This window comes from Erinaceus europaeus, chromosome 1 (genome assembly GCF_950295315.1).
Source record: "Erinaceus europaeus chromosome 1, mEriEur2.1, whole genome shotgun sequence".
In the NCBI taxonomy this organism is placed as follows: domain Eukaryota; kingdom Metazoa; phylum Chordata; class Mammalia; order Eulipotyphla; family Erinaceidae; genus Erinaceus; species Erinaceus europaeus.
This window is the reverse complement of record NC_080162.1, coordinates 24,824,642-24,851,206: the sequence shown is the minus strand read 5'-3', so window position 1 is coordinate 24,851,206 and position 26,565 is coordinate 24,824,642. Positions and strand designations below refer to the sequence as shown.

Sequence of the window (26,565 nt, the reverse complement as noted above, 5' to 3'; positions counted from 1 at the left end):
GCGCAAGGACCTGCGGAAGGATCCCGGTTCGACTCCCCCCCCCCCCAGCTCCACCTGCTGGTGAGTCGCTTCACAGGTAGTGAAGCAGGTCTACAGGTGTCTGTCTTTCTCTCCCCATCTTCCCCTCCTCTTTCCATTTCTCTCTGTCCTATCCAGCAACGACATCAGTAACAACTACAACAATAAAACAAGGACAACAAAAGGAAATAAGTATTTTTAAATGCCCATCTGTAAGTTCTATTTTATTTTTTAAAAGTTTTTAAAAGACATAATTTTTATGCTTTTTGTTTAATGAAGGATTCTCCCACTGCAAAATTATCCTTCTGTATACTTCTTGTGAGGGTCGTTTTGTAGCAAAACTTTTTAACCTTTAGATTGTACTAAGTGAGAATGTTTTTCACTTTAAAAGAAGAAAAAGTTTCTATGTCCCACCTAGAGGCTAAGTGTCCCTGCCCCAGGACCCTTGCAGAGGGGAGGAGGCAGCGGCGCCGCGGGCGTGGGCGTGTCCCGGCCTCTCCCGGGCGGGGCGGAAGCTGTCCCGGCTCCTCCCATTTCGCCGGACACGCCCCATTTCGCCGCTGCCGCAAAGTGCGACCGTGCGGTCCCGCCTCTTCCGGCGCCTCTTGTGACGCGAGCGCGCTGGGCTCTTAGCGCGGGAAAAGAAAGCGGGTCCGAGCGCCTCCCGAGTGTGGCAGGGGCCCCCGCCCGCCCGCCCGCCATGGGGCTGCTGGAGCTGTGCGAGCAAGTGTTCGGCATCGCCGACCTGTACCAGGTGCTCGGCGTGCGGCGCGAGGCCTCGGACGGCGAGGTGCGGCGCGGCTACCACAAGGTGTCCCTGCAGGTGCACCCGGATCGGGTGGGCGAGGGCGACAAGGAGGACGCAACCCGCCGCTTCCAGGTGAGCTGCGGCCGCCTGCTTCTCTCGGCCTTCGGAACCCCCCCCCCCCCTGCTGGTCTTTGTTTCTCGCGACCGTCCGAGTAAGAGGCGCCGGGGTGACCTTTTGACTGTCTTCCCCGCAGATTCTCGGCAAAGTCTACTCGGTCCTCAGTGACCGGGAGCAGAGGGCTGTGTACGACGAGCAGGGGCTGGTGGACGAGGAGTCCGATGTGCTCAACCAAGATCGGGACTGGGAGGCCTACTGGAGGTTACTCTTCAAAAAGGTAGAGGACTGGCCATCTTTTTGGTGACTATTCCCTTCATCCAACAAGGGTTTGTTGAATGCACCTAAAACCGTGCATGTTGCTCTTTGGCCTCGAAATGCAAACACACGTCTGTCAAACCTTTAGGCCGAGCAGTGTGTGTACAGTAAACTTGTTCACACAGTGTATTTTGCAGGATGTGCTTTATTTTATATAAGCGAATTTAAATCCCGTTTTCTTTCTTTTTATAGGATTCTTCTGTTGAAAACTTTGCTTGTTTCTGGTTCATGGTTTAGCGAGTGTCAAGGTTGGACGAGGGAAAGCTTTGAGACAGAAAATTTGACTGTTATTGGTCCAAATCAAAGGACTCTGGGGTAGGGGGGGAGGGTGTGGGTGGAGGAGGCATTTGGGGTCCTGGTCATGATGGTGAAGGACCTACATTGTGGGTGAAAGTTTTTTCAGACACAGGGAGATGAAAAATTATACCCGTGTGTCAACAGCTGTATTGTAATCAGTTAAACCTTAATAAAGTTTAAAAAAATATTTTTTGATTGCGTGAAGCAATTTCCACTATTGTATTTAGTGAGAAAAGAAACATCTCTTAACACCTAAATCTGGTTTTACTAGTAGTGTACTTTTAATTTCAGAATGAAATTCTGAAACTTAAAATAGATTTCTCTTATTTATTCAGATAACGCTAGAAGATATTCAGGCTTTTGAAAAGACATATAAAGGTTCTGAAGAAGAGCTGGCCGATATTAAACAGGCTTATCTGGACTTCGAGGGTGATATGGATCAGATCATGGAGTCTGTGCTGTGTGTGGAATATACTGATGAACCCAGGATAAGGAGCATTATCCAGCAAGCTATAGATGATGGCCAACTTCCGTCCTATAAAGCCTTTGTCAAAGAATCAAAGCAAAAGATAAATGCAAGGAAAAGAAGGGTAAGATTTTGAATGCTACTAACTTACATCCTGACAGCTTGTAAAAATGAGCTGACAGTCTTTACAGCAGTGGGTTATGTGCAAGGCCAAGCAAACAAGAATAAGGATTAATTAGTTTGTTAGTTTTCATCTAATAAAGTGAGTATGCCAGCTCAGTGAGAGACTTTCTCCCCCTAGCATGCTGTGCTTTAAGAGGATTTTATTACATGAGTTGTTTAAAAGCCGTTATCAAGTAACCCTGAAGCAACCAGGGAAGGAGGGCAATGTGCCAGAATGGTGCTCTGGGTCTCTGCCCTCTCCTGCCATTAACTAATCTTAAAGGAACATGAAATTTACTTCCTGTAGGCCAGTTCTTAGAACCTTGTTGAGTCACTTCTCAGATAAAGTACTAGAATTCAGATACACAGGCTCCGTACTAGTTCTGTGTTCAGCAATAGGAAGAACAAGATAAACTATCTCATACCAAAGTAACCACTGCCCCAACCTGTATTTTAAAAGAGAAATACTATGGAGAACAGACAGTAATGATTTTAGATGTTTGGTATGTATCTCAGTTGGGGACCTTATTTTGTATGATTCAGTTGGGGGTTTGTAGCTTTTAGATACAAGCTATAAGAGAAAGCTGATTTCTGTGTGTGTGGTTAAAAGCACCGTGTCATCTGTTTAATTGAGAGAAGTGAAATGCTTATCAAGATCATCATTTTGGCCCATAGGCTACAACTGTTTAGAATTTGGGTAACAGTTTTTGCCTTGTTAGTAATCATCTTCTCAGGTGAAACTGAGCACAGCTGTGTTCACCAGTAGGCGGTTAGCTTTTGATACTTCCACAGAATTTGGAGAGAGGAATGTCATCATTTTGAAAGAGAATAGGAGACTGCTCTAGCTTATGTAGCAGTGCCAGGGATCAAACCTGGGGCCTTGGGCATTGCAGAGTCTCTGCCTTATTGCTGAGCCCCCTTCCTGGTAGCTTGTTCTTCATATCTTTCTTTCTCTTCATGCCAGGACTTTGTACTTGTATATCCATCACTGCTGGTCCCCCCCCCCCCCCCCCCCCCGGCTTTTAGATACAGAGAGAAACACAGAGTGAAAAGCACCACAGAACAGCTCCCAGCATTCATGAAGCTTCCTTTGGTTCTGTGCATGGTGCTTCCATGTGCTGCCAGGGGCTCAAACCCAGATCTTTGTGCTCTACTGGGTGAGCTGTCTCCTGGCTCCTCGTTACTCATCCCCGTGTGGTTTATGAGTACCAAGCTACGCGCTGCCCCTTACAAGTACAGACATGGGAGAGAATTATGTGCTGGAAGAGTGTCTACTGCTTGTGGCGGCAATAATGCCTTTTCTAGAATCACGTTTAGGTAATTGTTTTAATCCTATACTCCTTAAATTGAAAGGGCTTTACCTTAATTGACTTTTGGGGAACAAGTTGTATTTTTAGCATCTGCTAGATCATCATAAAGTATGAGTTTCTGTTTCAGGCTCAGGAAGAAGCTAAAGAAGCAGAAATTAGCAGGAAGGAGTTGGGACTTGGTGAAGGACTAGATAACTTGAAAGCACTCATTCAGGTAAACTCATCAGCTTTGCGGTGAAGGCTGTTGTCATTTCTTGCTCTGATTCCTCCTGTTGGATTTTCTTTGCAGAATATACATACTGTTGAGCTGTTTCTGTTTTGTTTTTTCCAGACCTTCTGACATTTAGCTTGGGGGGGGGGCTCATTAATGGTTTACAGTACAGTGGTTAGCACGTGGATATAGTTTCTCATCATGCTAGGTCCCTCTGCCTCCCACCTTCTGCATCCCATAATGATCCTGGGTCCATACTCCCAAAAGAATAAAGAATAGGAAAGCTCCTAATGGAGGGGATGGGATATGGAATTCTTGTGGTGGGAACTGTATGGAATTGCACCCCTCTTATCCTATGGTCTTGTTGATCATTATTAAGTCAGTAAGAAGTAAATACAGAAGAAGTAAGAGATCAACAAAACCAAAATCTGGTTCTATAAGCAGATAAAAGATGATAAACCTGGTGCTTTTCCAGACCACCAAGTCTAATTTTGTTTTTATTATCTATTTATTAATGATAAATTGGTAAATTTAAGCCTGGGGGGGGGGGGGAAAGATGTCTGCAAAACACTTTCATCCCCAAATTAGTTCCATCTTTGTGTATGAGGACTTGAAAGCCCTCTTCCAACCCTCTCTGTCCTCCTTCCCCAGAGTCTTTTGCTTTGCAATACACCAAACCAGTCCAAGTTTTACTTTGCTTTCCCTTTCTGTGCATGTTTCTTAAGTTCTGCCCATGAGTGAAATCCCTTCCACCCTTCTCTTTCTGGCATATCTGACTTAACATGATTCCTTCAGACTCCATCCATGATGAAGTGAAAGTGACTTCAAGAATTTTACCGGGAGTTGGGCGGTAGCGCAGCGGGTTAAGCACATGTGGCAAAGCACAAGGACCAGCATAAGGATCCGGGTTAAAGCCCCCGGCTCCCCAACTGCAGGCGAGTTGCTTCGCAGGCGGTGAAGCAGGTCTTCAGGTGTCTTTCCCCCTCTCTGTCTTTCCCTCTTCTCTCCATTTCTCTCTGTCCTACCCAACAATGACATCAGTAACAATAACTACAACAATAAAACAAGGGCAGCAAAAGGGAATAAATGTATATTTTTTAAAAAAGGGAAAAAAAACATTAAAAAAAGAATTGGGGGGGCTGCTGGTGGTACCACAGTGGGTTAAGCGCACATGGCACAAAGTACAAGATCCGTTGTAGGATCCCGGTTCAAGCCTCAGCTCCCCACCTGCAGGGGGTCACTTCAGGCGGTGAAGCAGTCCTTCAGGTGTCTGTCTGTCTCTCCCTCTCTCTGTCTTCCCCTCCTCTCTGTTCTATCCATCAACAACAGCTATAACAACAATAACAACCACAACAAGGGCAACAAAATGAGAAAAATAGCCTCCAGGAGCAGTGGATTCGTAGTGCTGGCACCAAGCCCCAGCGATAACCCTGGAGGCAATAAATAAATAAATAAATAAAAATAATTTTACCAGCTGAGTAGTAATCCATTGTGTATCTACCACAACATCATCTGTTGTTGGGTGGCTAGGTTGCTTCCAAGTTTAAGCTAATAAAAATTGTGCTGCTAACTACAACAGTAAAACAAGGGCCACAAAAGGGAATAAATAAATAAATATTTTTTTAAAATGTGCTGCTATGAACATAGGCATACATGAACCTCTTTGGATAGGTGTGTATGTTCCCTTTATCCTTTAGAAGTGTACATTTTAGAGAGCCAGTAGTTAGTTGGTGGTGCAAGTTGTAGAACACACATTATCATACACAAGGACCCCAGTCCAAGCTCCTGATTCCCACCTGCAGGGGGAAGCTTCAGGAGAACTGAAGTAGTGCTGCTGCAGGTCTGTTTTAAGCGTCTTAGCAGTTTTTACTATTTAGAATAAACAACCATTAGCACTAACTCCAGAACATTGTCCTCACCCTAAAAAGAAATTCCTCATTCATTAACATTCTCTCTCCTTACCAGCCTCTAGCAGCTACTATTTTCTGTGTCTTTGTAACTTTGTGTTTTGCCTTCTCAAACAGAGCAAGCAGAAGGATCGACAAAAGGAAATGGACAGTTTTCTGGCTCATATGGAAGCAAAGTACTGCAAACCTACCAAACAAGGAGGGAAAAAGACAGCTCTCAAAAAAGAAAAGAAATGATGGAATTGTCTCTTCAAAAGTTTCTAGGTGTTAATTGGTGCAAATAGTTATAAACAGAGGCCCAGTCCACATTTGAAGACAAAACTCACTCAACCCTTGAGAAAAGTTGCCTTTCCAGTGTAAGTTATTTAGATTAACTAAACCAAGCAGAAGCTCTGACTTTGGTTTATCCTAGAAAGCCCCTGACATTGTTTCTTTCCTAGAAGGAGTTTGGTGGTGATAGTCAGGGAAAAGAGAGCAGCACTTGGCTTCTGTGAATGCTCTGTACATGGAACTGTCTGCATATAAGGCGTGGTCTGTCCAACCTGCCATTAACAGATGCTGTGCTCTGCAGAGAACTGAGTGATGTGCATGTTAGTTAGGTTAAGTTTCTGCCTAGTTAGAACTCCTTCCACACTTGTCACCGCCTTTCAAGTACTTGCAGTTTTCCTTCATCTAAATTTATCGCCTTTTTGTTTTTTCCAACCAGGTTTTGTAACTGTTTAGGAGAAACCGTTCTGGTTACTTTAAGCATCTTTGTAAGACTTAAACATTAAATAAATGACTTGTGTTTTGGACACTGTTTAAGTGGTTGTCCTTGTGATTGTTTAAATAATGATCTAGAAAAAAATATGTTTTAGAGAAGAAATGTAATCCTAGTCAGTGTTGTAGCGGACACACCCTTCAGTAGCGGGAAGAGTTGGTGGTTGTAACCCTGGCCGTAACTGCTGCATGTACTTAGACGTATTACCGAGCTTGTTTCCTCGTCTGTGAAAGGGTGTTTCACTTCTGTTTGATATGTATTCACTAGAATATTTGGAAGTTTCTTAGGGACTGTTAAAATCTAATTTTTAGACTAACATGCCTTATGTATAAAACAAGCTTGTTGCTAAACTTTATCATAATTTACCTGAGCTAAGCACATGACACATTTTCAGTTTATGATTACAAACAAGTTAAAATATTCTTTAATTGTACTAAAAATATAATTTAACGCAGGTTGTTGGAAGTATCTGACTCCATATGATAGCATAAGAACACTTTGATATTATTAAAAATTTGCCCAAACTTAACGATTATTTGAATGTATTCACTTCTCAAGCCTAACAGTAAGATCTAAAACAGATGATAATCAGAATTAAATGAAATTAATTAACAGTTAAAAACCACTGCTGTATTCATGAGTACACATAGGAAAAGGTTCAGGTAAAATTTGGAAATGAACTTCTCTTACACTGTGCTTAGGATATGTTTATCCTGGATTCATTACCAAATTTTAAGGGATTTGCATCTTGCTAGCTCACTAATTTTAAAAAATATCCTATAAATTATTTTTAATAGAGTTGCTGGGGCAAATTCCTCATGGTAAATACTTGGGAGATAACCAATAAAGTACCTAGAGAAATCAGCACAACCTAAGAAATGGGTGGTGTAGGTTGAGCAGTTTCTGGGGGGGAAAGTCATTACATTTGTTACTTTGCACAAGTGTGCAACACATATCTTCACTCACCCCTTCCCTATCTATCTGCCTTTGGATTGTGAAAAAAGCTTTAGAAATGAAATTCCATTTAATGAGTAGTTCCAATTTTTGACAGCACTGTCTCCAAAAATAATTTAGAGCTGAGTATATAACTCTTCAGAAATTAATATAAGCAGAAGTCGTCCACAGCCAGTGATAGCATTATCAAAAAGAACTCTGCCTCTTATGTATCTATGGTCTAACAGCTTACAATAACTGAACTGGTCCTTGTTTATAGACAACATTGAGCAGTGATTTAGGGCTTATTATTTGTAACATCTCTGGGTACAGATTTTACCATCTAATATAATGGCTTAACTTTACCCAGGTGATCTTTGGCAGATTTTTTTCTTAGTTACTTGTACCAAAATAACCTCATGAAGATGGCCCCCAAGCTGTCACTTGTATTCAAGTTCTGCATTACAAGATGACTGAACACTGATTAATAAAATCTTCACATGTGCTGCCTGTTGCCTGAAGCAAGTTCACATTTGCTCTATGGTCACTGCCTGGTCCTAGAGATTGGTCCGCCTCTGTTCTGAGATTTTGTAGACCCATGTAACTGAGAACCTGTCAGAAAAGACAGCAGAATAACATTAGTAAACACTCTACATCTGAAAATAACTTAACCTACAGGCTGTTTTGTGCTCTGAGCAGTAGTTGGACTTTAAATCTGAAGACTACAGATTAAGTAGCAATATTTGTCAAGAAGCATATCTTATGCAGAAGGTTGAAAATTCTGCATTAAGATGGGTTCTGGACATCTGCTTTACCACGTGTGAAATGACCCCCTACAGGTGGGCATGGGGGGCTCCAACCCGGGGCCTTGTGATTGGTAATATGTGTGCTTAAGCTGCTGTACCACCACCCAGCCCCCAACTGTACCATTTTGCCATAATGATAAAAGGTTAATTTACCTATTGTGAAAAAAATAAATCTGCAGTTTTTGTCCAAGCAATAAAGCTCTCATGTCTTTATATCCCATATTCCAAAGTGAATTTGAAATGATTTATAAAGATGTAGGAGAACAAAAGATCTGGAACTAGGAAGAAAAACACAAAACAGGGTCTTAACATAGCTACCTTGTCATAAAATGATAGATGCGTCCTCACCTGTTCCTGTAGATCCCCTACCAGGTCGAGCTTGATGAGGATACTCAACAGCACATGAACGGTGATACTGTGTTTCGGGCTGAAAAAGAAGATCAGGATCTTTCACAATATGAATTCTCACAAAGAATAACTCACTAGTAGATTTACAAGGGAAAGTCATAAAGCTGCGTTACAGTACATGACTAGCACTGCATACCAATCTGAGGGACAAACTGAGTACACTGCACTCAATTCCAAGCAGAAAAATCCCGCCCGACGCCCACAAGGGCATTTGTTATTTTGCACAAAATTGTAAGTTCTGTGACTAGTAATTACCGAAGAAAATTTTAGCATTTGTAAATAACTTACTTCTGAATATTTGTAGTTGGAATTTCTATTGCCTGCTGACTCTACACCAGTCTTCAGAACACTGAAAGACTACTTCAAAATGTAACTCATTTTCAGAATTACCTCAAAGATTTTAAAGATCCTAAGATTTAGAATATTTAAATACAGGCATCAAAGACCTTCATGCTTCTAGAATAAAAACATTCAGTGATCAGTCTCTGGTGGTGAGCATGATGCACAATTTGTAAGAGGTCTGAAAAAGCACTCTTGGAATATAAGACAATGTTAGCTTAAACGAAAAAGCAAAAGCCTTCATAATTCCTGTCACAATTCTGGACCAAAGAGACTTAAGAGATAGCTATGTTCTTGATCTAGGATCAGCAAATTTCAGAGGGTAGGATGGAAGTTTTTGCAGCGGGCTAGATATTTCAGGCTTGTGGTCTGACTGTCAATTACAGCAGCTACTCAGCTCTGCTGCTATAGTGCATAAATGAATGTGGCTCTCTGTTACAGAGGCTGTACTTTGCCAACTCATCAATGAGAGCCTGCAAGCAGAGGAGACAGCATAATGGTTATGCAGAGACTCTCATGCCTGAGACTCCAATTCAATCCCCTGCACCACCATAAGGCAAAGCTGAGCAGAGCTCTGTTAAAAAAAAAAAAAAAAAAAAAAAGCTTTTATGGGGCCAGGTGGTGGTGCATCTTGTTAAGCAGTGCACAAGAACCCAGGTTCAAACCTCTGGTCCCCCCACATGTGCAGGAGGAAAGTTTCATGAGTGAAGCAGGGCTGCAGGTGTCTCTCTGTCTCTATCTCCCCCTCCACTGTCTCTATCCAATAATAAATAGGTATTTTTTTTAAAGCTGGGGGTCGGGTGGTGGCGCAGCAGGTTAAGCACATGTGGTGCAAAGCACAAGGACCAGCAGAAGGATCCCAGTTTGAGCCCCCAGCTCCCCACCTGCAGAGGAGTCGCTTCACAGGCGGTGAAGCAGGTCTGCAGGTGTCTTATCTTTCTCTCCCCATCTCTGTCTTCCCCTCCTCTCTCCATTTCTCTCTGTCCTGTCCAACAATGAATGACATCAAAATAACAATAATAACCACAACAAGGGCAACAAAAGGGGGGGGAAATGGCCTCCAGGAGCAGTAGATTTCATGGTGCAGGCACTGAGCCCCAGCAATAACCCTGGAGGCAAAAAAAAGCTTTCATCACTAAGTGGATAATGTAGGGCTAAGGTGCTGATTTATAATTAGGCAAGATTAATGAATGACCTTATTTCTTCCTAATGAGTGTGAGGTGTTTTTTCCCTCCAGGGTTACTGTTGGGGCTTGGTGCCTGTACTATGAATCTACTGCTTCTGCAGCCATTTTTTTTTTTTTTTTGAGAGGAGGGGGTGGCTAGAGGGAGAGACACACCGGCAGACCTGCTTCAGGACTTGTGAAGCAACACTCCCCTGCGGGGGGCGGGGGGGGGGGTGAGGGGGTGCAAGGTGTTTGGACCTGGGTCTTCACGCATTGTACTATGTGCACTTAACCCAGTGCGCTTCTGCCTGGCCCCATCTATTTCTTAAAATCAAAAGGACCAGTAAATGACTACTAGATGCCACTTTTTAAAATTTTTTTTATATTTATTTATTTTCCCTTTTGTTGCCCTTGTTTTTATTGTTGTTGTAGTTATTGATGTTGTCATCGTTGGATAGGACAGAGAGAAATGGAGAGAGGAGGGGAAGACAGAGAGGAGGAGAGAAAGATAGACACCTGCAGACCTGCTTCACCACTTGTTAAGTAACTTCCCTGCAGGTGGGGAGCCGGAGGCTTGAACCGGGATCCTTAGGCCGCTCCTTGTGCTTTGTGCCACATGCGCTTAACCCATTGCGCTACTGCCCGACTCCCTAGATGCCACATTTCAAATACGAATAAAAAAAAAAATTCTTAACTCACCCACGTATTTTTGGTATAGCTTCCTAAGAGTAGAATCAAAGAATGAAGTAATGCTTACATATTGTGCACTGGAGCTTGGAATGGTTTTACATGGCAAGAAACGCCTGGAACTATATTGTTGTAATTGTATAATCCTATAAGTCAATCAAATCACTAATAAAAATAAAAATCTGTCAGGTTCTGGTGCATGATTGTGGAGGAGAACCTATGCTGGGGTTGAGAGTGTTTTGCAGAAAACTGAGAAATTTAAGGGGCCGGCTGGTGGTGTACCTGGTTGAGCACACGTTACAATGCTCAAGGACCCAGGTTCAAGCCCCCAGTCCCCACCTGCAGGGGGAAGCTCTGCAAGTGGTGAAGCAGGGCTGCAGGTGCCAGTCTCTCTCCCTACCACCCCCTTCCCTCTCCATTTCTGGCTGTCTCTATCCAATGAATAAGGAAATTTTACACATGTATAAAAGAACTGGGTCTACTGTAAACTGAATACCCCCAGTAAAAATAACTTTTTAAAAAATAATCTTGAATTGTTTAGTTTGCAGTTTATACATAAGGGACTTTTTAAAATAGACACAGATACTGAGGGGGTGGGGAGATAGGGAAAGAGACAGAGAGACACCTGCAGCCCTGCTTGACCATGCAGGAAGCTTTCCCCTGTAGGTGGGGACCAGGGGCTTGAATTGGGGTCCTTTGCACTGTAATGTGTGCACTTACCCAGGTGTGTCACCACCTAGCCCCAGATTTATTTTTATTGCCACCAGCGTTAACAATTATTTCAGTGGCTGCACGATTAATCCACCACTCCTGGTAGTCACTTTCTTCCTTTTTTTTCTAATTTTTTAAAATTCGGTTTCCCTTTTGTTGCCCTTGGTGGTTTTTATTTATTATTGTTGTTGCAATTACTATTGTTGTTATTGATGTTGTTGTTGTTAGATAGGACAGAGAGAAATGGAGAGAGGAGGGGAAGACAGAAAGGGGGAGAGAAAGACAGACACCTACAGACCTACCACACCACTTGTGAAGGGACTCCCATGCAGGTGGGGAGCCGGGGGGGGGGGGGGGGGGCTCGAACCTGGAATCTTATGCCTGTCCTTGCACTTTGCACCACATGCACTTAACCCGCTGCGCTACCGCCCGACTCCCACTTTCTTTGTCCCCATCCCACCCCCCTTTTTTTTTTTTTTTTTACCAGAGTACTGAGCAACTCTGGTGGTGCAAGGGATTCAACCTGGGACTTCAGAGCCTCAGGCATGAGTGTCTTTGCATAATCACTATGCTCTCTACCCTCAGCACCCCCTTTTTTTGTTTTTGTCCTCTTCTGAGTCCTGATGGAATTGTGTTTCAGAGCACTCTAGTCATCTTCCCCTAACCCTTCTCCCCTTCTGGAAGTATGGACCAAAACCCTTTTTGGGGTGTAAAAGGTAGGTCTGGCTTCTGTAATTGCTTCTCCACTGGACATGGATGTTGGCAGGTCTATCCATACTCCCAGCCTATTTCTATCTTTCCCTAGGAGTTATTTTTTTTCTTTTTCTTATTTCCTTTTGTTGCCCTTGTTGCTTTGTTGTAGTTATTATGGTTGTTATTATTGATGTCGTCATTGTTGGATAGGACAGAGATAAATGGAGAGATGAGGGGAAGACAGAGAGGGGGAGAGAAGCAACTCCCCTGCAGGTGGGGAGCCGGGGGCTCGAACCGGGATCCTTACATCGGTCCTTACGCTTTGCGCCAACTGCTCTTGACCTACTGCGCTACCGCCTCACCCCTTTTCTTATTTATTTTGCCTCCAGGGTTATCGTTGGGGCTCAGTGCCTGCACTAGGAATCCACTGCTCCTGGAGGCTGTTTTTCCTTTTCCCTTTTGTTGCCCGTCATTATTTTTGTTGTCGTTGTTGCTGTCGTTGTTCGATAGGACAAGAGAGAAATAGAGAGAGGAGGGAAAACAGGTAGAGAGAAAGACAGACAGACACCTGCAGACTTGCTTAACCACTTGTGAAGCGATCCCCCCTGCAGGTGGGGAGCCGGGGACACGAACCGGGATCCTTATGCCAGTCCTTGCGCTTCACGCCATATATGCTTAACCCGGTGTGCTACTGCTCCCCCCTTTTTTTATTAGATATGACAGACAGAAATTGAGGGGGGATGATAGAAACAAAGAGAGAAAGAGACACCCACAGACCTGCTCCACTACTCGTGAAGCTTCCTCCTGCAGGTGGGGGGCAGGGAGCCGGGGCTTGAACCTGAGTCCTCAAACATAGTGATGTGCGCGCTACTGGGTACACTACCGCCTGGTCCCAAAGTTAGTATTTCGTACTTACAATTGATTACGTCACTATGTAAAGCCTTAAGTCTGTCAGACTAATCTTTTCCAATCTCCTCTCCTGTCTTTCCCCCGCTATCACGACCACAGAGGAGCTATGTACCAAAAATGACTGAGTTGTGTTAGGCCTGGAGAAAAAGCCAGGGAGGAGGAGTCTCTCCTGGGGCTGCTGATGATTAGGCTCATCCACCACTGCACTCCGAGCACGGCTGGAATCACCAGGGGTGGTCTGCAGAGAAAGAAACAGGCACAAACAGTTAGAGGAATTTGTAGTGGGAGCGACCTGCAGGCACAGTGACTACAATCCAAAGGAGTTCCCATTATAATTCCTCTGTATTAATTTAGAAGTTAGTTTTTACTGTTGAGAAATAAACATAGTATAAATCCACACCAGAGCAAAGATTCTGCAGAATTACTGCCAGTGAGGCTTTTATTAAAGACATGGAAGAAATACCTTTTGCCTTTGTGGTCCCACAGCATTCAAGTGTTCCACGTGAGCTGTGCCAATAGGTGGCAGCAGGTTATTTCTACTCAGGGGCATTGGTGAGGGAGAAGAGAGCGAGTCGGCTGCCACTGGACTGTAGATTCCATCATCAAAGAAAACCAAGATATGGGAGCATAAGGTTATTACAGTAGAGTCCAAGTGATTAGAAATCAAGCAAATGGCGCAGATGAGATCAGTATGCACAAAAGCTTCCAACTGTCTTTTTTTTTTTTTTTTTTTTCACCAGAGCACTCCTCAGCTCTGCTTTACAGTGGTGCTGGGAATTGAACTTGGGACCTCCAGTGCCTCAGGCATGAAAGTCTGTTTGCAATACCAATGACTCCATCTCCTGGGCTAAGCTGCCTGTTTTTAAGAAGTCTCAATGAGGGGGCTGGGTGGTAGCTCACCTGGTAGAATGTTATGTTCGTGGAACCGGGTTCAAATCCTTGGTCCCCACCTGCGAGGAGGAAGCTTCATGAACAGTAATGCAGGTGTCTCTCCTCTTTCTCACTCTCTCTCTGTCTCTCACTATCAAAAGGAAAGAAAATGGCCACCAGGAACAGTGAAGTCATGGAAGCAGTGAATCTTGGTAATAACCTAGGTGGCAGAAAAGAAATGGGGAGAGAGAAGTGTGAGAAGAGTGAGGGGGAGATATCATAGTGAAAGGATCCTTTGAAAAGTACGAGTTAAGTTTCTTTCATAATATCTTTTTTTTAATTTTTTTATTCCCTTTTGTTGCCCTTTTTTTTTTTAATTGTTGTTGTTGTTGGATAAGACAGAGAGAAAGGGAGAGAGGACTGGAAGACAGAGAGGGGAAAGAAAGACAGACACCTGCAGACCTGCTTCACCACCTGTGAAGCGACTCCCCTGCAGGTGGGGAGCTGGGGGCTGGAACCGGGATCTTTACATGGGTCCTTGCGCTTTGCGCCACCTGCGCTTAACCTGCTGCGCTACCGCCCGACTCCCAGTACCCTTTGATTTTTTGCTGAAACTTTATCATGGGCACACAGCAGAGAATGGGGAACTTTTTTTCAAGCCAGTTATAGATTAATTTCACATCTGATGGGATTTTCCATACTCTAGGCCTTCAGGTTTATCCTCACTACCCATGATTCCCAAGAAAGTTTTACTTTTCTTGTCTGGGAACTGCAAGTTTGTAGTAGTATTTACACATGAGGCAGTAACTGAAATGAGATGATAATGTCCGCGCCCCAGAAGAAACAAAGCCACTGGTTATTACTCTTTGGGAGGGGGAATCACTGTCAGGAGAATAAGATCCATCAAGACAAATTACCAACAAACGAGTGTATCTATAGGTAATCAGTATAAAGCTGTATCAGCAAAATGAAATACAGATGAGTACCTGAGGGCCAGAGCAAAAAAAATAATAAAAATAATTTGGTCACTTGGGAGATCTCTTTGTGTCTATTATGACAAATTGGAGAAAAAATTAAAGACACTGGGAGAACAGTAAGTGACATGCTTAAGAAGCTGAGTTCAAAACACAATTGTGGTCTTAGCTTATACTCCTGATGATGTTGTCTTAAGAAATCAACCATTCGGGAGCGGGGCAGTAGCGCCGTGGATTAAGTGCACATGGTGCAAAGCTCAAGGACCAGTTTAAGGATCCCAGTTCCAGCCCCCACCTGCAGGGGAGTCGCTTCACAGGCAGTGAAGCAGGTCTGCAGGTGTCTATCTTTCTCTCCCCCCCTCTGTCTTCCTCTCTCTCCATTTCTCTCTGTCCTATCCAACAACAATGACATCAATAACAACAACAATAATAACTACAACAATAAAACAAAGGCAACAAGAGATAATAAATAAATGTTTTTTTTAAAAAATCAACCATTCTAAGATATTTTGTGAGTTAACAATGAAAATATTTTATTTAAATATTGACTTCTATGTCTTTTCTGCATGATGCGGTTCACAGTTTAGTGACCAGAGGAAAGGGGAAGGGAGGAGAAGACCTAAGGAACAGTTTCTCTGGTGTGTAAGAAACTAATTTGAAAAATAGGTTTAGAAATTTTTCATCATGTGGTCCAGGAGGTGGCGTAGTGTGGATAAACCATTGGACTATCCAGCAAGAGGTCCTGAGTTCAATCCCTGGCAGCACATGTATCAGAGTGATGTCTGGTTCTTTCTCATGAATAAATAACTCTTAAAAAAAAAAAAAAGGAAAAGAAAATTTTCATTGTCAGATTCTCGAGGTACAAACAATAAAGGTGAAAAGGAAAACTGCTATTTTGGGATAAATTCATGAGCATGTTCCCATTAAGGGAAAAAATTTTTGTTTCAAGCACAGCAGCCTTGTACAGTGCATTACTGTGATGTTGCTCCCCAACCTATATATATATATATATTTTATCCTTCTACTTGAGATAGCAAGAGGATGAGGAAGAGACACCAGAGCACTGCTCTCCTACCCACAGGACCATGGTATTCCCAGGTGAGGCCAGAGCTTTGTGTATGTAAGGTATGCACCCTACCAAGTGAGTACCTCCCAAACCCAGACTTTTTTTTTTTAAAAGACTTATTTACTTTCTTATGGGAGAGAAGAGAGATTAAAAGAAACCAGAGTTGGGAGTCGGATGGTAGTGAAGCGAGTTAAGCACAGGTGGCGCAAAGCACAAGGAAAGGTGGAAGGATCCCGGTTGGTGCCCCCAGCTCCTCACCTGCAGGGGAGTCGCTTCACAAGCAGTGAAGCAGGTCTGCAGGTGTCTACCTTTCTCTCTCCCTCTCTGTCTTCCTCTCCTCTCTCCATTTCTCTCTGTCCTATCCAACAACGATGACAATAATAACTACAACAATAAAGCAATAAGGGCAACAAAAGGGAAAAAATAAAAAATAAAAATACCAGAGTATCACTCTGGCCAGGCATCAAACCCCGACCCTAGATTTGCAAATCGTTCTACCCACTGCATTCCCTCTCAAGTTAAGGGAAAATGTTTAATAAAACATACACACATATAATTTATTCACACTGAAGTATTCTAGTTTTATGTGTAGAAATAATAACAGGAAGACTCAGTATCTATTTTATTAAAATTAGACAACACTTTTATCTGCATTGGATTTAGGCCAATGTGCACAGAAGAATGTGATGAGAAGTGGTATTGTGGAGAGAGCTTGGATTTTCACGTGTGAGTCCCCAAATTCAATTCCCAGCACCACATATGCCAGAGTGATGCTCTGATTTTTTTTCTTTCTAAGTATAACGATTCGTTTCTAAACACAGATTTTAATCGTGTGTTAAAGTTCAACCTCTATGCAAAATTCTCCATGAGTTTTACCACAGTTTTCAGAAAGAAGTCTTCTGAAACCTACACTCGGGATCCTCTGAGAATTTCTTCCAGAGGCCGTGGTGTTCCCGCACGTGAATGGCTTGTGCTGATGGGGTGAAGCGTCCGTGGTGGGGGGTTGCGTCTTCTGGCAGACTGCACTGTATATGACAGAGATGATGTACTAAGCTCCAGAGTTCGACTTGACCAATTTCGAGTTGAAAGGATGGTACTGGACCCAGGCCTCATAAGTAGTTTGTCATCAATATCTCTAGTAGCCAAATTAGAAACCCACAATGAAATCAAGTTGTTCTATTCAAGAGCTAGGACTCAAAGGATGAAAAAAGTCTTAAGACTAAAAGTTTTACTTATGGGAGAGAATAAGCAAAAGTCAAAGAAACTCAGTAAGTTACACTATTTCTAAAAGTTATGTCATATCACTTAGGCATATGAATGTTTTTTAAATGACATGTACTCTTCTGATGCCTGAGGTACCAAAGGTCCCAGGTTCAATCCCCAGTACCACCATAAGCCAGAGCTGAGCAGTGCTCTCATAAAGAAAAGAAAAAATTTAAAAAAATCATATTTTATTGATTTTCACATTTTATTTATTGTTGATAGAGACAGAAATTGAGAGGGAAAGAGAGAGAGAGAGAGAGAGAGAGACCTGCAGTACTGTTTAATTGCTTGTAAAGCTTCTCCCCGGAAGTGGGGCCCAGGGACTTGAACCCAGATCCTTGTGTAATGTAATGTAGGCACTCAATCAAAAACCAATCATCTTATTATCATATGCTAGCTGTCAGGCTTGGGCAAAAACTAGTAAAGTCACGGGCCCCTGGGAATATACCTAAAATATATTCCTAGCTTTTTCCAAAATGGAGACCCCAAATGTCATCTGCTATATTCTTACCTTTAGGTTCCTGATTATTAAACAATTTGTTCTGCTTTATATCTTAATACTTTTCAGCCACCAAGTTGTAGATGCTACCATGACGCCAACCTGTTTTCCCTGGGCAGAGGATTTCACCGATGTGTTCTGGAACCCCAACTCACCAGAGCCCTACCCAACTAGGGAAAGATAGAAACAGGCTGGGAATATGGATCAACCTGCCAACACCCACATCCAGCAAAGAAGCAATTACAGAAGCCAGACCTTCCACCTTCTGCACACCATAATGATCCTGGGTCCATATTCCCAAAGGGATAAAAATAGGGAGCCTTCCCATGGAGGGGATGGAATATGGAACTCTGGTGGTAGGAATTGTGTGGAATTGTATCCCTCTCGTCCTACAATCTTTTTGATCATTATAAAATCAAAAAAAAAAAAAAAAAAGGAGGTCACATGCAACAACACAGATCTCAAAAACAGTATTCAAAACCCTCTCTAGTCTGGTCCTGAATTCTAATATTCTTTGCAATCTTTGGCTTGAAACATTATAGTCCTGACCTAGCTTCTATATTACTATAGCAAATGTGGCCTGCTTTCTCATCTAGATATTTTGTATCTTTTAAATATTTATTATTATTTGTTTACTGGATAGACAGATATTGAGTGGGCGAAGGGGGAGGTAGAGAAGGAGAGAGACAGAGAGATACCTGCAGCTCTGCTACACTGCCTATGAAGCCCCTGCCCCACCCCGCCCCACAGATACTGAAACTACCAGTGGCTTGAACCTGAGTCCTTGCACATTTTAGCATGTGCACTTTACTAGGCACACCACCTTCTGGCCCCAGTATTTTGTATTTTCTCATCTCCAAATCTTTCTACATCATTCTGCCTATATAGAATATCTCAGCTGCTTCTCTGCTTGTCTGTTATTGCAAGGATAAGTCAACAAAACGTACACTTACCCATCAGAATGCCTTCCTTCTTTTGGGGTTGCTGCCGTAACACTCACTCTTAGTACCTCCCTTGGCACTCCCAAGTCACTAAAATGCCCTATGTAGGTAGGTCTCTCTCTCTCTCTCTCTCTCTCTCTCTTATTTTTAAGGCCATGTCTTCACATTACAGTATTTTATCAGTTCCTTGAGAGTAGGACAGAAACCATTCCCTAGATGTCTATAATACTTGGGTGTCTGGGGTGACTTGGCAGACACTCAGTGTAAGCACACTGGTTAGCTGCCTTTGGTTTCTTTCTCTTTCTCAGTGATCTACTTAAATTTATAAAATGCTTTTAATAAAAATTTATTAAAATGTTATACTTCTTACAGGAATTTGTCCATTAAGGAGAGGTATCTTGGCTGTAGAGGCATCCCATGAACCAAGAGACCATTCACATTTGACTGATGACCACTTGCTGCTTGAGAGAGACTCATCTATAGATCAAAAGAAGATGTTATCATTATTTGTGCTTTTCTAAAAGTCATTACTTCCAAGTTAAGTCATTTATACATTTTTCTCCTAGGCCTGAACTTTCATTCTACCATGACTAACATGCCCAGCTGAGGACTCTAATCCACTGTCAAGATAAAGGATCTCAGCTATCATCTCCCCATATCTAAATGATACCAGATGTGTGCGTGTGTGTGTGTGTGTGTGTGTGTGTGTGCACTGATCAGCCTTTGCAAAAGCAGTAAAAAGCTATTCTTGTTGAGAAAGGATTTTTACTATCATTACTGCTTTCATTAGGAAAAAAAAAAAGTTAAAAATGGAAGGGGAACAGGGGAGTTGGGCGGTAGCACAGCGGGCTAAGTGCACGTGGCGCAAAGCGCCAGGACTGGCTTAAGTATCCTAGTTCGAGCCCCTGGCTCCCCACCTGCAGGGGAGTTGCTTCACAAGTGGTGAAGCAGGTCTGCAGGTGTCTGTCTTCCCCTCCTCTCTCCATTTCTCTCTGTCCTATCCAATAACGACTACAACAATAATAATAATAATAAAAGAGTAAACTCAAGCAATCTCTTTATAACCACAAAAAGTTACACTACTAAAAATAATGTTTTATTCATACCATAACATCCAGCTTTTAAAAAATATTTTTATTTATTAATTAATGAGAGGGGTAGGAGGAGAGAAAGAACCAGACATCAGCCTGGTACATGTGCTGCTGGGGATTGAACTTGGGATCTCATGTTTGAAAGTTCAACACTTTATCCACTACACCACCTCCTGGACCACTCCTCTCCAGCTTTTTTTTTTTTTTACCCCAAGTGACACTGAGAAACTATGATGTAGGAACTGGAACAATATAAATCACCACACAGTAACAAGACTAAGTGTAATAGTGCAGCGGTAGCACACCAGAATTCAGTACCTGACACCCCAGAGACCCCAGGTTCAGTCCCTGGTACTAACACATGCCAGAGGTAAGCAGTGTTATATCATTCTCTGTCTTTATTATTGTTATTTTATCTTTATAGGCCAGAGAGAAACTGAGAGAGGAGAAAAAGATAAGAGAGAGACTTGCAGCACTGTTTGACCTCTTATGAAGCCTCCTCCTTGCAGTTAGGGAGCAGGGACTTGAATCTGGGTCCCAACACATGGTAATGTGTGCATTCAGTCTGGTACGCCACCACCCAGCTCCCCACTATTTCTAATAAACAAATCTTTATAAAAATAAATGAAATTAGATCAGTCTTCTGTGAGAAATGGCCATCTTTATGCTTATTCACAGATTTAATCAAGATAATATTTTCTATGGTGCTATAATTCAGACCTCGAGTATTATACATTTAACAATGACAAAAAAAAAAAAAAGGTCAACATTCAAATATTAAAACTAAAACACAAACTGAGTAGGCTGAGATAAGATTTAAAAAAAGAGAACCAAAGATGAAATTCAGGCCTGGGGAGGCAGCAAAACGAATTCCAGGCTTAATGCCCTGCACCACCATAAACCAGAACTGAGCAGTGCTCGCGTAAAAAAAAAAAGTTCACAGTGAGCCACAACCCTCTGGTGTGGGAGGTGGTGCAGTGGACAGAGTGTTAGACCCTCAGCATGAGGCCCTAAGTTCCATCCTCAGCAACACATGTACCAGACTGATGTCTGGTTCTTTCTCTTTCTCTCTCCTCCCTCCCTCCCTCTCTCCTATCCCTCTTATTAATACATTTAAAAATAATAAAAAATAATAAATTTAAAGATGATGCTTTTCATTGTATTTTTAATTTTTCTAAGACAGACAGACCTAGTTGTACCAAATAGCTGATTCTAAATTGTATAGCTTCTGGGTGCCTCTTCAGAAGTGATGACTACAAATTACTTTCAGCCTTCATTTGCCTTTTCTTTTCTTTTCTTTTTTTATTGTTGTAGTTATTATTGTTGCCATCGTTGTTGGATAGGACAGAGAGAAATGGAGAGAGGAGGGGAAGACAGAAAAGAGGAGAGAAAGATAGACACCTGCAGACCTGGGGAGTCCGGCGGTAGCACATAAGCGCACGTGCTGCAAAGCGTTAATGGACGGGCATAAGGATCCCAGTTTGAGCCCCCGGCTCCCCACCTGCAGGGGAGTCGCTTCAAAGGCGGTGAAGCAGGTCTGCAGGTGTCTATCTTTCTCTCCCGTTCTCTGTCCTCCCCTCCTCTCTCCAATTCTCTGTCCTATCCAACAACGACGACATCAATAACAACAACAATAACTACAATAAAACAACAAAGGAAACAAAAGGGAATAAATAAAATAAATATTTTAAACAAGAAAAGTTAAAAAAAAAAAAAACGCAACTCCCCTGGGGAGCCGGGACTCGAATAGGGATCTTTACGCCAGTCCTTGTGCTTTGCGCCGCCTGCGCTTAACCCACTGTGCTACCGCCTGACTCCCCTAATGGAAAGAGGAGGGGAAGACAGAGAGGGGGAGAGAAAGACAGACACCTGCAGACCTGCTTCACCGCCTGTGAAGCGACTCCCCTGAAGGTGGGGAGCCAGGGCTCTAACCGGGATCCTTACGCCGGTCCTTGCACTTTGCACCACATGCGCTTAACCCGCTGTGCTACCACCCGATTCCCCTTCCTTCCTTCCTTCCTTCCTTCCTTCCTTCCTTCCTCTTTCTTTCTTTCTTCCTTCTCTCTCTCTTTCTTTTCTTTCTTTCTTTTTTTTTTTTTTTTGTCTCCAGGGTTATCACTGGTCCCGGTGCTTGGAGCCATTTTTTCCCTTTTGTTGCCCTTGTTTATTGATGTTGTTATTCCTCTTATCGCTGCTGGACAGGACAAAGAGAAATGGAGAGAAGAGGGGAAGACAGGGAGGGGGAGAGAAAGACACCTGCAGACCTTCTTCACCGTCTGTGAAGCGACACCCCCACCCCCCCTCTACCGTAGATGGTGATCCAGGGGCTCGAATCGGGATTCTTATTCCGGTCTTTGTGCTTTGCGCCAAGTGCGCTTAACCCGCTGCGCTACCGTCCGGAACCCTCTTTTCTATTTTTCTTTTTAACTTAAGGTAAATTTAAAGCAAAATGTCAATGAATTACTCTGATAAACATATAACTGCTGGGAAACAAAAACAAAAACAAAACAAAAAAACCCTAAATCACAAATAATACAATCGAGACAAATAACTGAGCAAAATTTCCTCTTGCAATTAATTGTCCTGGGTTTTCTAGTACTCTCCTGAGTGGCTTACCAGATTTGAGGTGATGGACAGCATCTTAGATTGTGACACTCGAGGTAACGCAGAAGGCTGTGGTTCACTCAGCACAATAGGGTTTTCTGACGCTGGCCTGATGATTGCAACATTACTCTCCTCATCTGGGCAAAGGAATTGAATCTGTTATCCATGGATATCTTCTGACCCACAGCAGTGTAACTATGGAAAAAATCTCCCTTGAATTTTCATAATCACCAGTTAGGCTTTATTTAACTTTGCAGCCCAATTGTTAGTATTGCATTATTATTGGGTTGTTGGAAAAGTCATGACATATTTTCCAGTTTTTCTCTGCCAAAGTATATCGTGACTTTCCCAACAACCCAATATATTTGATAGGTGCTTAGAGAGTATGTTAACAGTCCTCATCACAAGAGAAAATCTTTTGTAATGATGTAGATGTTAGCTTACTGTGTTGATCATTTCACAGCATTTCCAGGTAGTGAACTGTGATGTTGTAACTTCTAACTGAAATGGTATGTGCTAGCTAGTTCCATCTCAAACTTAAAGTGTGCAATTAGGTGACACTAAGTTCCTACAGGGTATGCAATCATTTTTTTTTTAATTTCTTTACTGGGGAATTAATGTTTTACATTCAACAGTAAATACAGTAGTTTGTACAAGGGTATGTAATCATAATTACTATCTGGCCCACAATTCTTTCATCACTACAAATAGAAACTTCATGTTCACTATCACTATCTATTATTGTGGATACAGCTCTAACAACGGCTTGTTCATTCTCATTGCTGTATAATATTCCACTTTTATGAGGATATCCCATTTTAATGCTGATGAACATTCCTTTTCTAATATTCTTCTTCATGTCTTTTGGTAAGTGTATAATATATATGCTACCTGCACTCACTGTCATATTGTCTATGGTTGTTGGCTGTCATGCTACAAGGACAGAGATGAGAAGCTGCAGCCACAGATGAGAGAACTAGCAAACACTAATTTTGGGGAGGCCTAGTTCTTTACTTTTGCTTTCTTTATGTTTTACATTTTTATTTGTTTTTTAAATTTTTTAAAAATTTTCTTTTAAATATTTATTTTATTTACTTATTCCCTTTTGTTGCCCTTGTTGTTTTATTGTTTGTTGTCATTGTTGTTGGATAGGACAGAGAGAAATGGAGAGAGGAGGGGAAGACAGAGAGGGGGAGAGAAAGACACCTGCAGACCTGCTTCACCACTTGTGAAGCGACTCCCCTGCAGGTGGGGAGCCAGGGGCTCGAACTGGGATCCTTAGGCAGGTCTTTGTGCCTGGTGCCACCTGCGCTTATCCTGCTGCGCTACAGCCCAACTCCTGTTTTTATTTATTTTTTAATTTTATCTTTGATAGGAGAGAAATTGAGAAGGAAGGGGGAGGGAGAGAGGGAGAATGGCAGAAAGATACCTGCAGACCTGCTTCACTGCTTGTGAAGCTTCCCCCCTGCAGGTGGGGACCAGGGGCTTGAACTCCAGTTCTTGCTCACTGTAATCTTTTTTTATATATATATTTATTTTCCCTTTTGTTGCCCTTGTTGTTTTTTTATTATTGTTGTAGTTATTGATGTCGTCATGAATAAATAAATCCTTTAAAATTTTTTTCTAATTATTTCATTTTTGAATACATGATACTCAGGTGAGTTACTGTATATTATAAGAAAAATAGTAACAATCACCAATATATAAAGAAAATAAATTAGAAAAAAATGTTGCTGCAAAGAAGATATAATAACACAATATTGCACAGTGAACTTTAACTAATGTAAGAAGAAACATTGCAAATAAAAATATGCATGATACAAGAGGAGATCAGCGGGTATCTGGAGGTGGCTGTTAGTCAACAGAAGGGGTACGTAAGTGGTACTTGCAGAATCCTATAAAAGGACACTCACAAAAAAGGGCAGAATAAGTTCTCATCTTAATAATACATACTTTCCCAACCCCTAAACAAGGGTTTTTTTTTTATTAATTTTTTTTTCTTTATTCCCTTTTGTTGCCCTTGTTGTTTTATTGCTGTAGTTATTACTGTTGTAGTCCTTGTTGGAAAGAACAGAGCGAAATGGAAAGAGGAGGGGAAGACAGAGGGGGGAGAGAAAGATAGACACCTGCAGACCTGCTTCACTGCCTGTGAAGCAAACCCCCTGCAGGTGGGGAGCCTGGAGCTCGAACCGGGATCCTGATGCCTGTCCTTGTGCTTTGTGCCACGTGCGCTTAGCCCGATGTGCTACCACCCGACTCCCTATTAAATTTTTTTATTACCTTGATTTACTTATTGGATAGAGACAGCCAGAAGTCAAGGAGAAGTGGAAGACAGAGAGGGAAAGAGACAAAGAGACACCTGCAGCCCTGCTTCACCACTTGCAAAGCATTCCCCCTGCAGTGGGGACCAGGGGCTCAAACACATCCGTTTTTCTTGTGCACTGTAACGTGTGCTCAACCAGGTGTGCCACCACCCGGCCCCCTTCCATTTCTTTATGTTATTCTCTACCTTAGTTTTCTTTTTTTAATTTTTATTATTATTTATTTTATTTTATTTATTCCCTTTTGTTGCCCTTGTTTTATTGTTGTAGTTATTATTGTTGTTGTCGTTGTTGGATAGGACAGAGAGAAATGGAGAGAGGAGGGGAAGACAGAGAGGAGGAGAGAAAGACAGACACCTGCAGACCTGCTTCACCGCCTGTGAAGTGACTCCCCTGCAGGTGGGGAGCCGGGGCTCGAACCGGGATCCTTATGCCGGTCCTTGTGCTTTGCGCCACCTGCGCTTAACCTGCTGCGCTACAGCCCGACTCCCTGTTCTCTTTTTTATTAATGAGAAAGATAGGAGGAGAGAAAGAGAAAGCCAGACATCACTCTGGTACATGTGCTGTCGGGGATTGAACTCAGGACCTCATGCTTGAAAGTCTAGTTCCCTAACCACTGCGCCACCTCCCGGACCACTACCCTAGTTTTCATTGTAAAGATGTGTCACTACCACTGAGAAATTCATTCCAAGGTATTTTATCTTTTTGGATGAGGTTATAAGTGGGATTCCTTCCTTCCTTTCCCTTTCGACTCATCACTTGTGTATAGAAATCCCAGACAACCTTTCTTTTTCTTTTCCTTTTCTTTCTTTTTCAACCAGAGTACTGCTCAGCTCTGGCTTATGATGATGTAAGGAGATCGGACCTGGGACACTGAAGACTCAGGTATGCGAATCTGTTTGCATAACCCTATGCTATCTCCCCCACCACAGATTTATGTATCTGGATTTTGTATACTGCTACTTTACTGAATTTATTAATTTATTAATGGTTCCCAGTAGTTTTCTGGTGGAGTCTGTGGGGTTCTCTAGGCATATTATCATTGCATCTGTAAACAGTCATAGTTTAACTTCTTCCTTTCCAATGTGGATTACATATCTTTTTCTTGTCTGACTGCTTTGGCAAGGACTTCTAAAATTATGTTGAATAATAGTGGTAATAGTATATATCCTTGTCTAGTTGTAGATTTTAGGGGGAAAGCTGTTTTTCCCTGTTGGAGACTCCCAAAATTCCTTTTGTTGCCTTTGTTGTTTATCGTTGTTGTTATTATTGCTGTCATTGTTGTTGGATAGGACAGAGAGAAATTGAGAGAAGAGGGTAAGACAGAGAGGGGGAGAGAAAGATAGACACCTGTAGACCTGCTTCACCACTTGTGAAGCGACCCCCCTGCAGGTGGGGAGCTGGGAGCTCGAGCCAGGGTTTTGTGCCAGTCCATGTGCTTTGCGCCATGTGTGGTTAAGCTGCTGCGCTAACACCCAACCCCCTCAAATATTTTCTAAATGATTCTCAGTTTCTGTGGGAAACACAAACACGAGTCAGAAAACTTTGTACCAGTGAACCTTATAGTCCAATAAATTGGTCGGAGTTTGAAAAATCAAAAATTTTTATTACATTATTATCACAAAGTTTCTTACCAGAAGCAAATCCCTCCCAGTGGTTCCGTGTCAACTGTTCCATACAGTCCAGGACCTTGCTCCACACATCGTCAAATACATAAGCAAGGACATCCTCTTTCATGCAATAAAATGGAGCAATGGGAGGGTACCCTGATTTCTGTTTCTCCACCTTTGAATTCTTCCCATGAAAATCCTCTTCCCTATAACAGAAGCAAGAGGGAAACACATCATGTTTATGCTTTACTAAGTATTCACCACTGTCCTTTATTCTCCTTAGGAGTGTGATTTGTGCTCCACTTCTGTTGGGAATATGCTATGCTTTACTGAGGGTAAATAAGAGGAAGGCTGGGACATGAG

At 42.4% G+C, this 26,565-nt stretch overlaps 2 protein-coding genes across 6 annotated transcripts in view; one reads left to right on the top strand and one right to left on the bottom strand.

The window, feature by feature from the left end:
• Nucleotides 1–616: 616 nt before the first annotated feature.
• On the top strand, nt 617–6,350 carry DNAJC9 (DnaJ heat shock protein family (Hsp40) member C9). Its single transcript, XM_060204315.1, has 5 exons — nt 617–898; nt 1,021–1,161; nt 1,832–2,086; nt 3,562–3,648; nt 5,670–6,350. Exons 1-5 carry the CDS (start codon nt 719–721, stop codon nt 5,787–5,789), a joined length of 783 nt encoding a protein of 260 aa, XP_060060298.1. The 5' UTR covers nt 617–718; the 3' UTR covers nt 5,790–6,350.
• Nucleotides 6,351–6,706: 356 nt separating this feature from the next.
• The window catches only part of FAM149B1 (family with sequence similarity 149 member B1), a 39,423-nt gene continuing 19,564 nt past the window's right edge, over nt 6,707–26,565 (bottom strand). For 3 of the 5 annotated variants that reach the window (XM_060203476.1, XM_060203555.1, XM_060203656.1), the window contains 8 exons: nt 26,227–26,408; nt 22,284–22,408; nt 18,947–19,053; nt 16,784–17,008; nt 13,427–13,550; nt 13,076–13,201; nt 8,400–8,478; nt 6,707–7,857 (listed from right to left, as the gene is read on the bottom strand). In XM_060203476.1, coding sequence (XP_060059459.1) covers nt 7,790–7,857; nt 8,400–8,478; nt 13,076–13,201; nt 13,427–13,550; nt 16,784–17,008; nt 18,947–19,053; nt 22,284–22,408; nt 26,227–26,408 — 1,036 coding nt within the window. In that variant the 3' untranslated portion in view covers nt 6,707–7,789. Of the gene's footprint in view, nt 7,858–8,369; nt 8,479–13,075; nt 13,202–13,426; nt 13,551–13,919; nt 14,054–16,783; nt 17,009–18,946; nt 19,054–22,283; nt 22,409–26,226; nt 26,409–26,565 lie in introns of those variants that run through there. The other 2 variants (XM_060203518.1, XM_060203600.1) reach the window with 2 other exon arrangements.

Excerpts from the sequence above, each read along its gene's own strand:
- DNAJC9 (XM_060204315.1), top strand. The coding sequence starts at position 719 with ATGGGGCTGCTGGAGCTGTGCGAGCAAGTGTTCGGCATCGCCGACCTG. Across the intron at positions 1,162-1,831 it reads GGAGGTTACTCTTCAAAAAG|ATAACGCTAGAAGATATTCA; the intron begins GTAGAGGACTGG and ends TTATTTATTCAG. Across the intron at positions 2,087-3,561 it reads TAAATGCAAGGAAAAGAAGG|GCTCAGGAAGAAGCTAAAGA; the intron begins GTAAGATTTTGA and ends TTTCTGTTTCAG.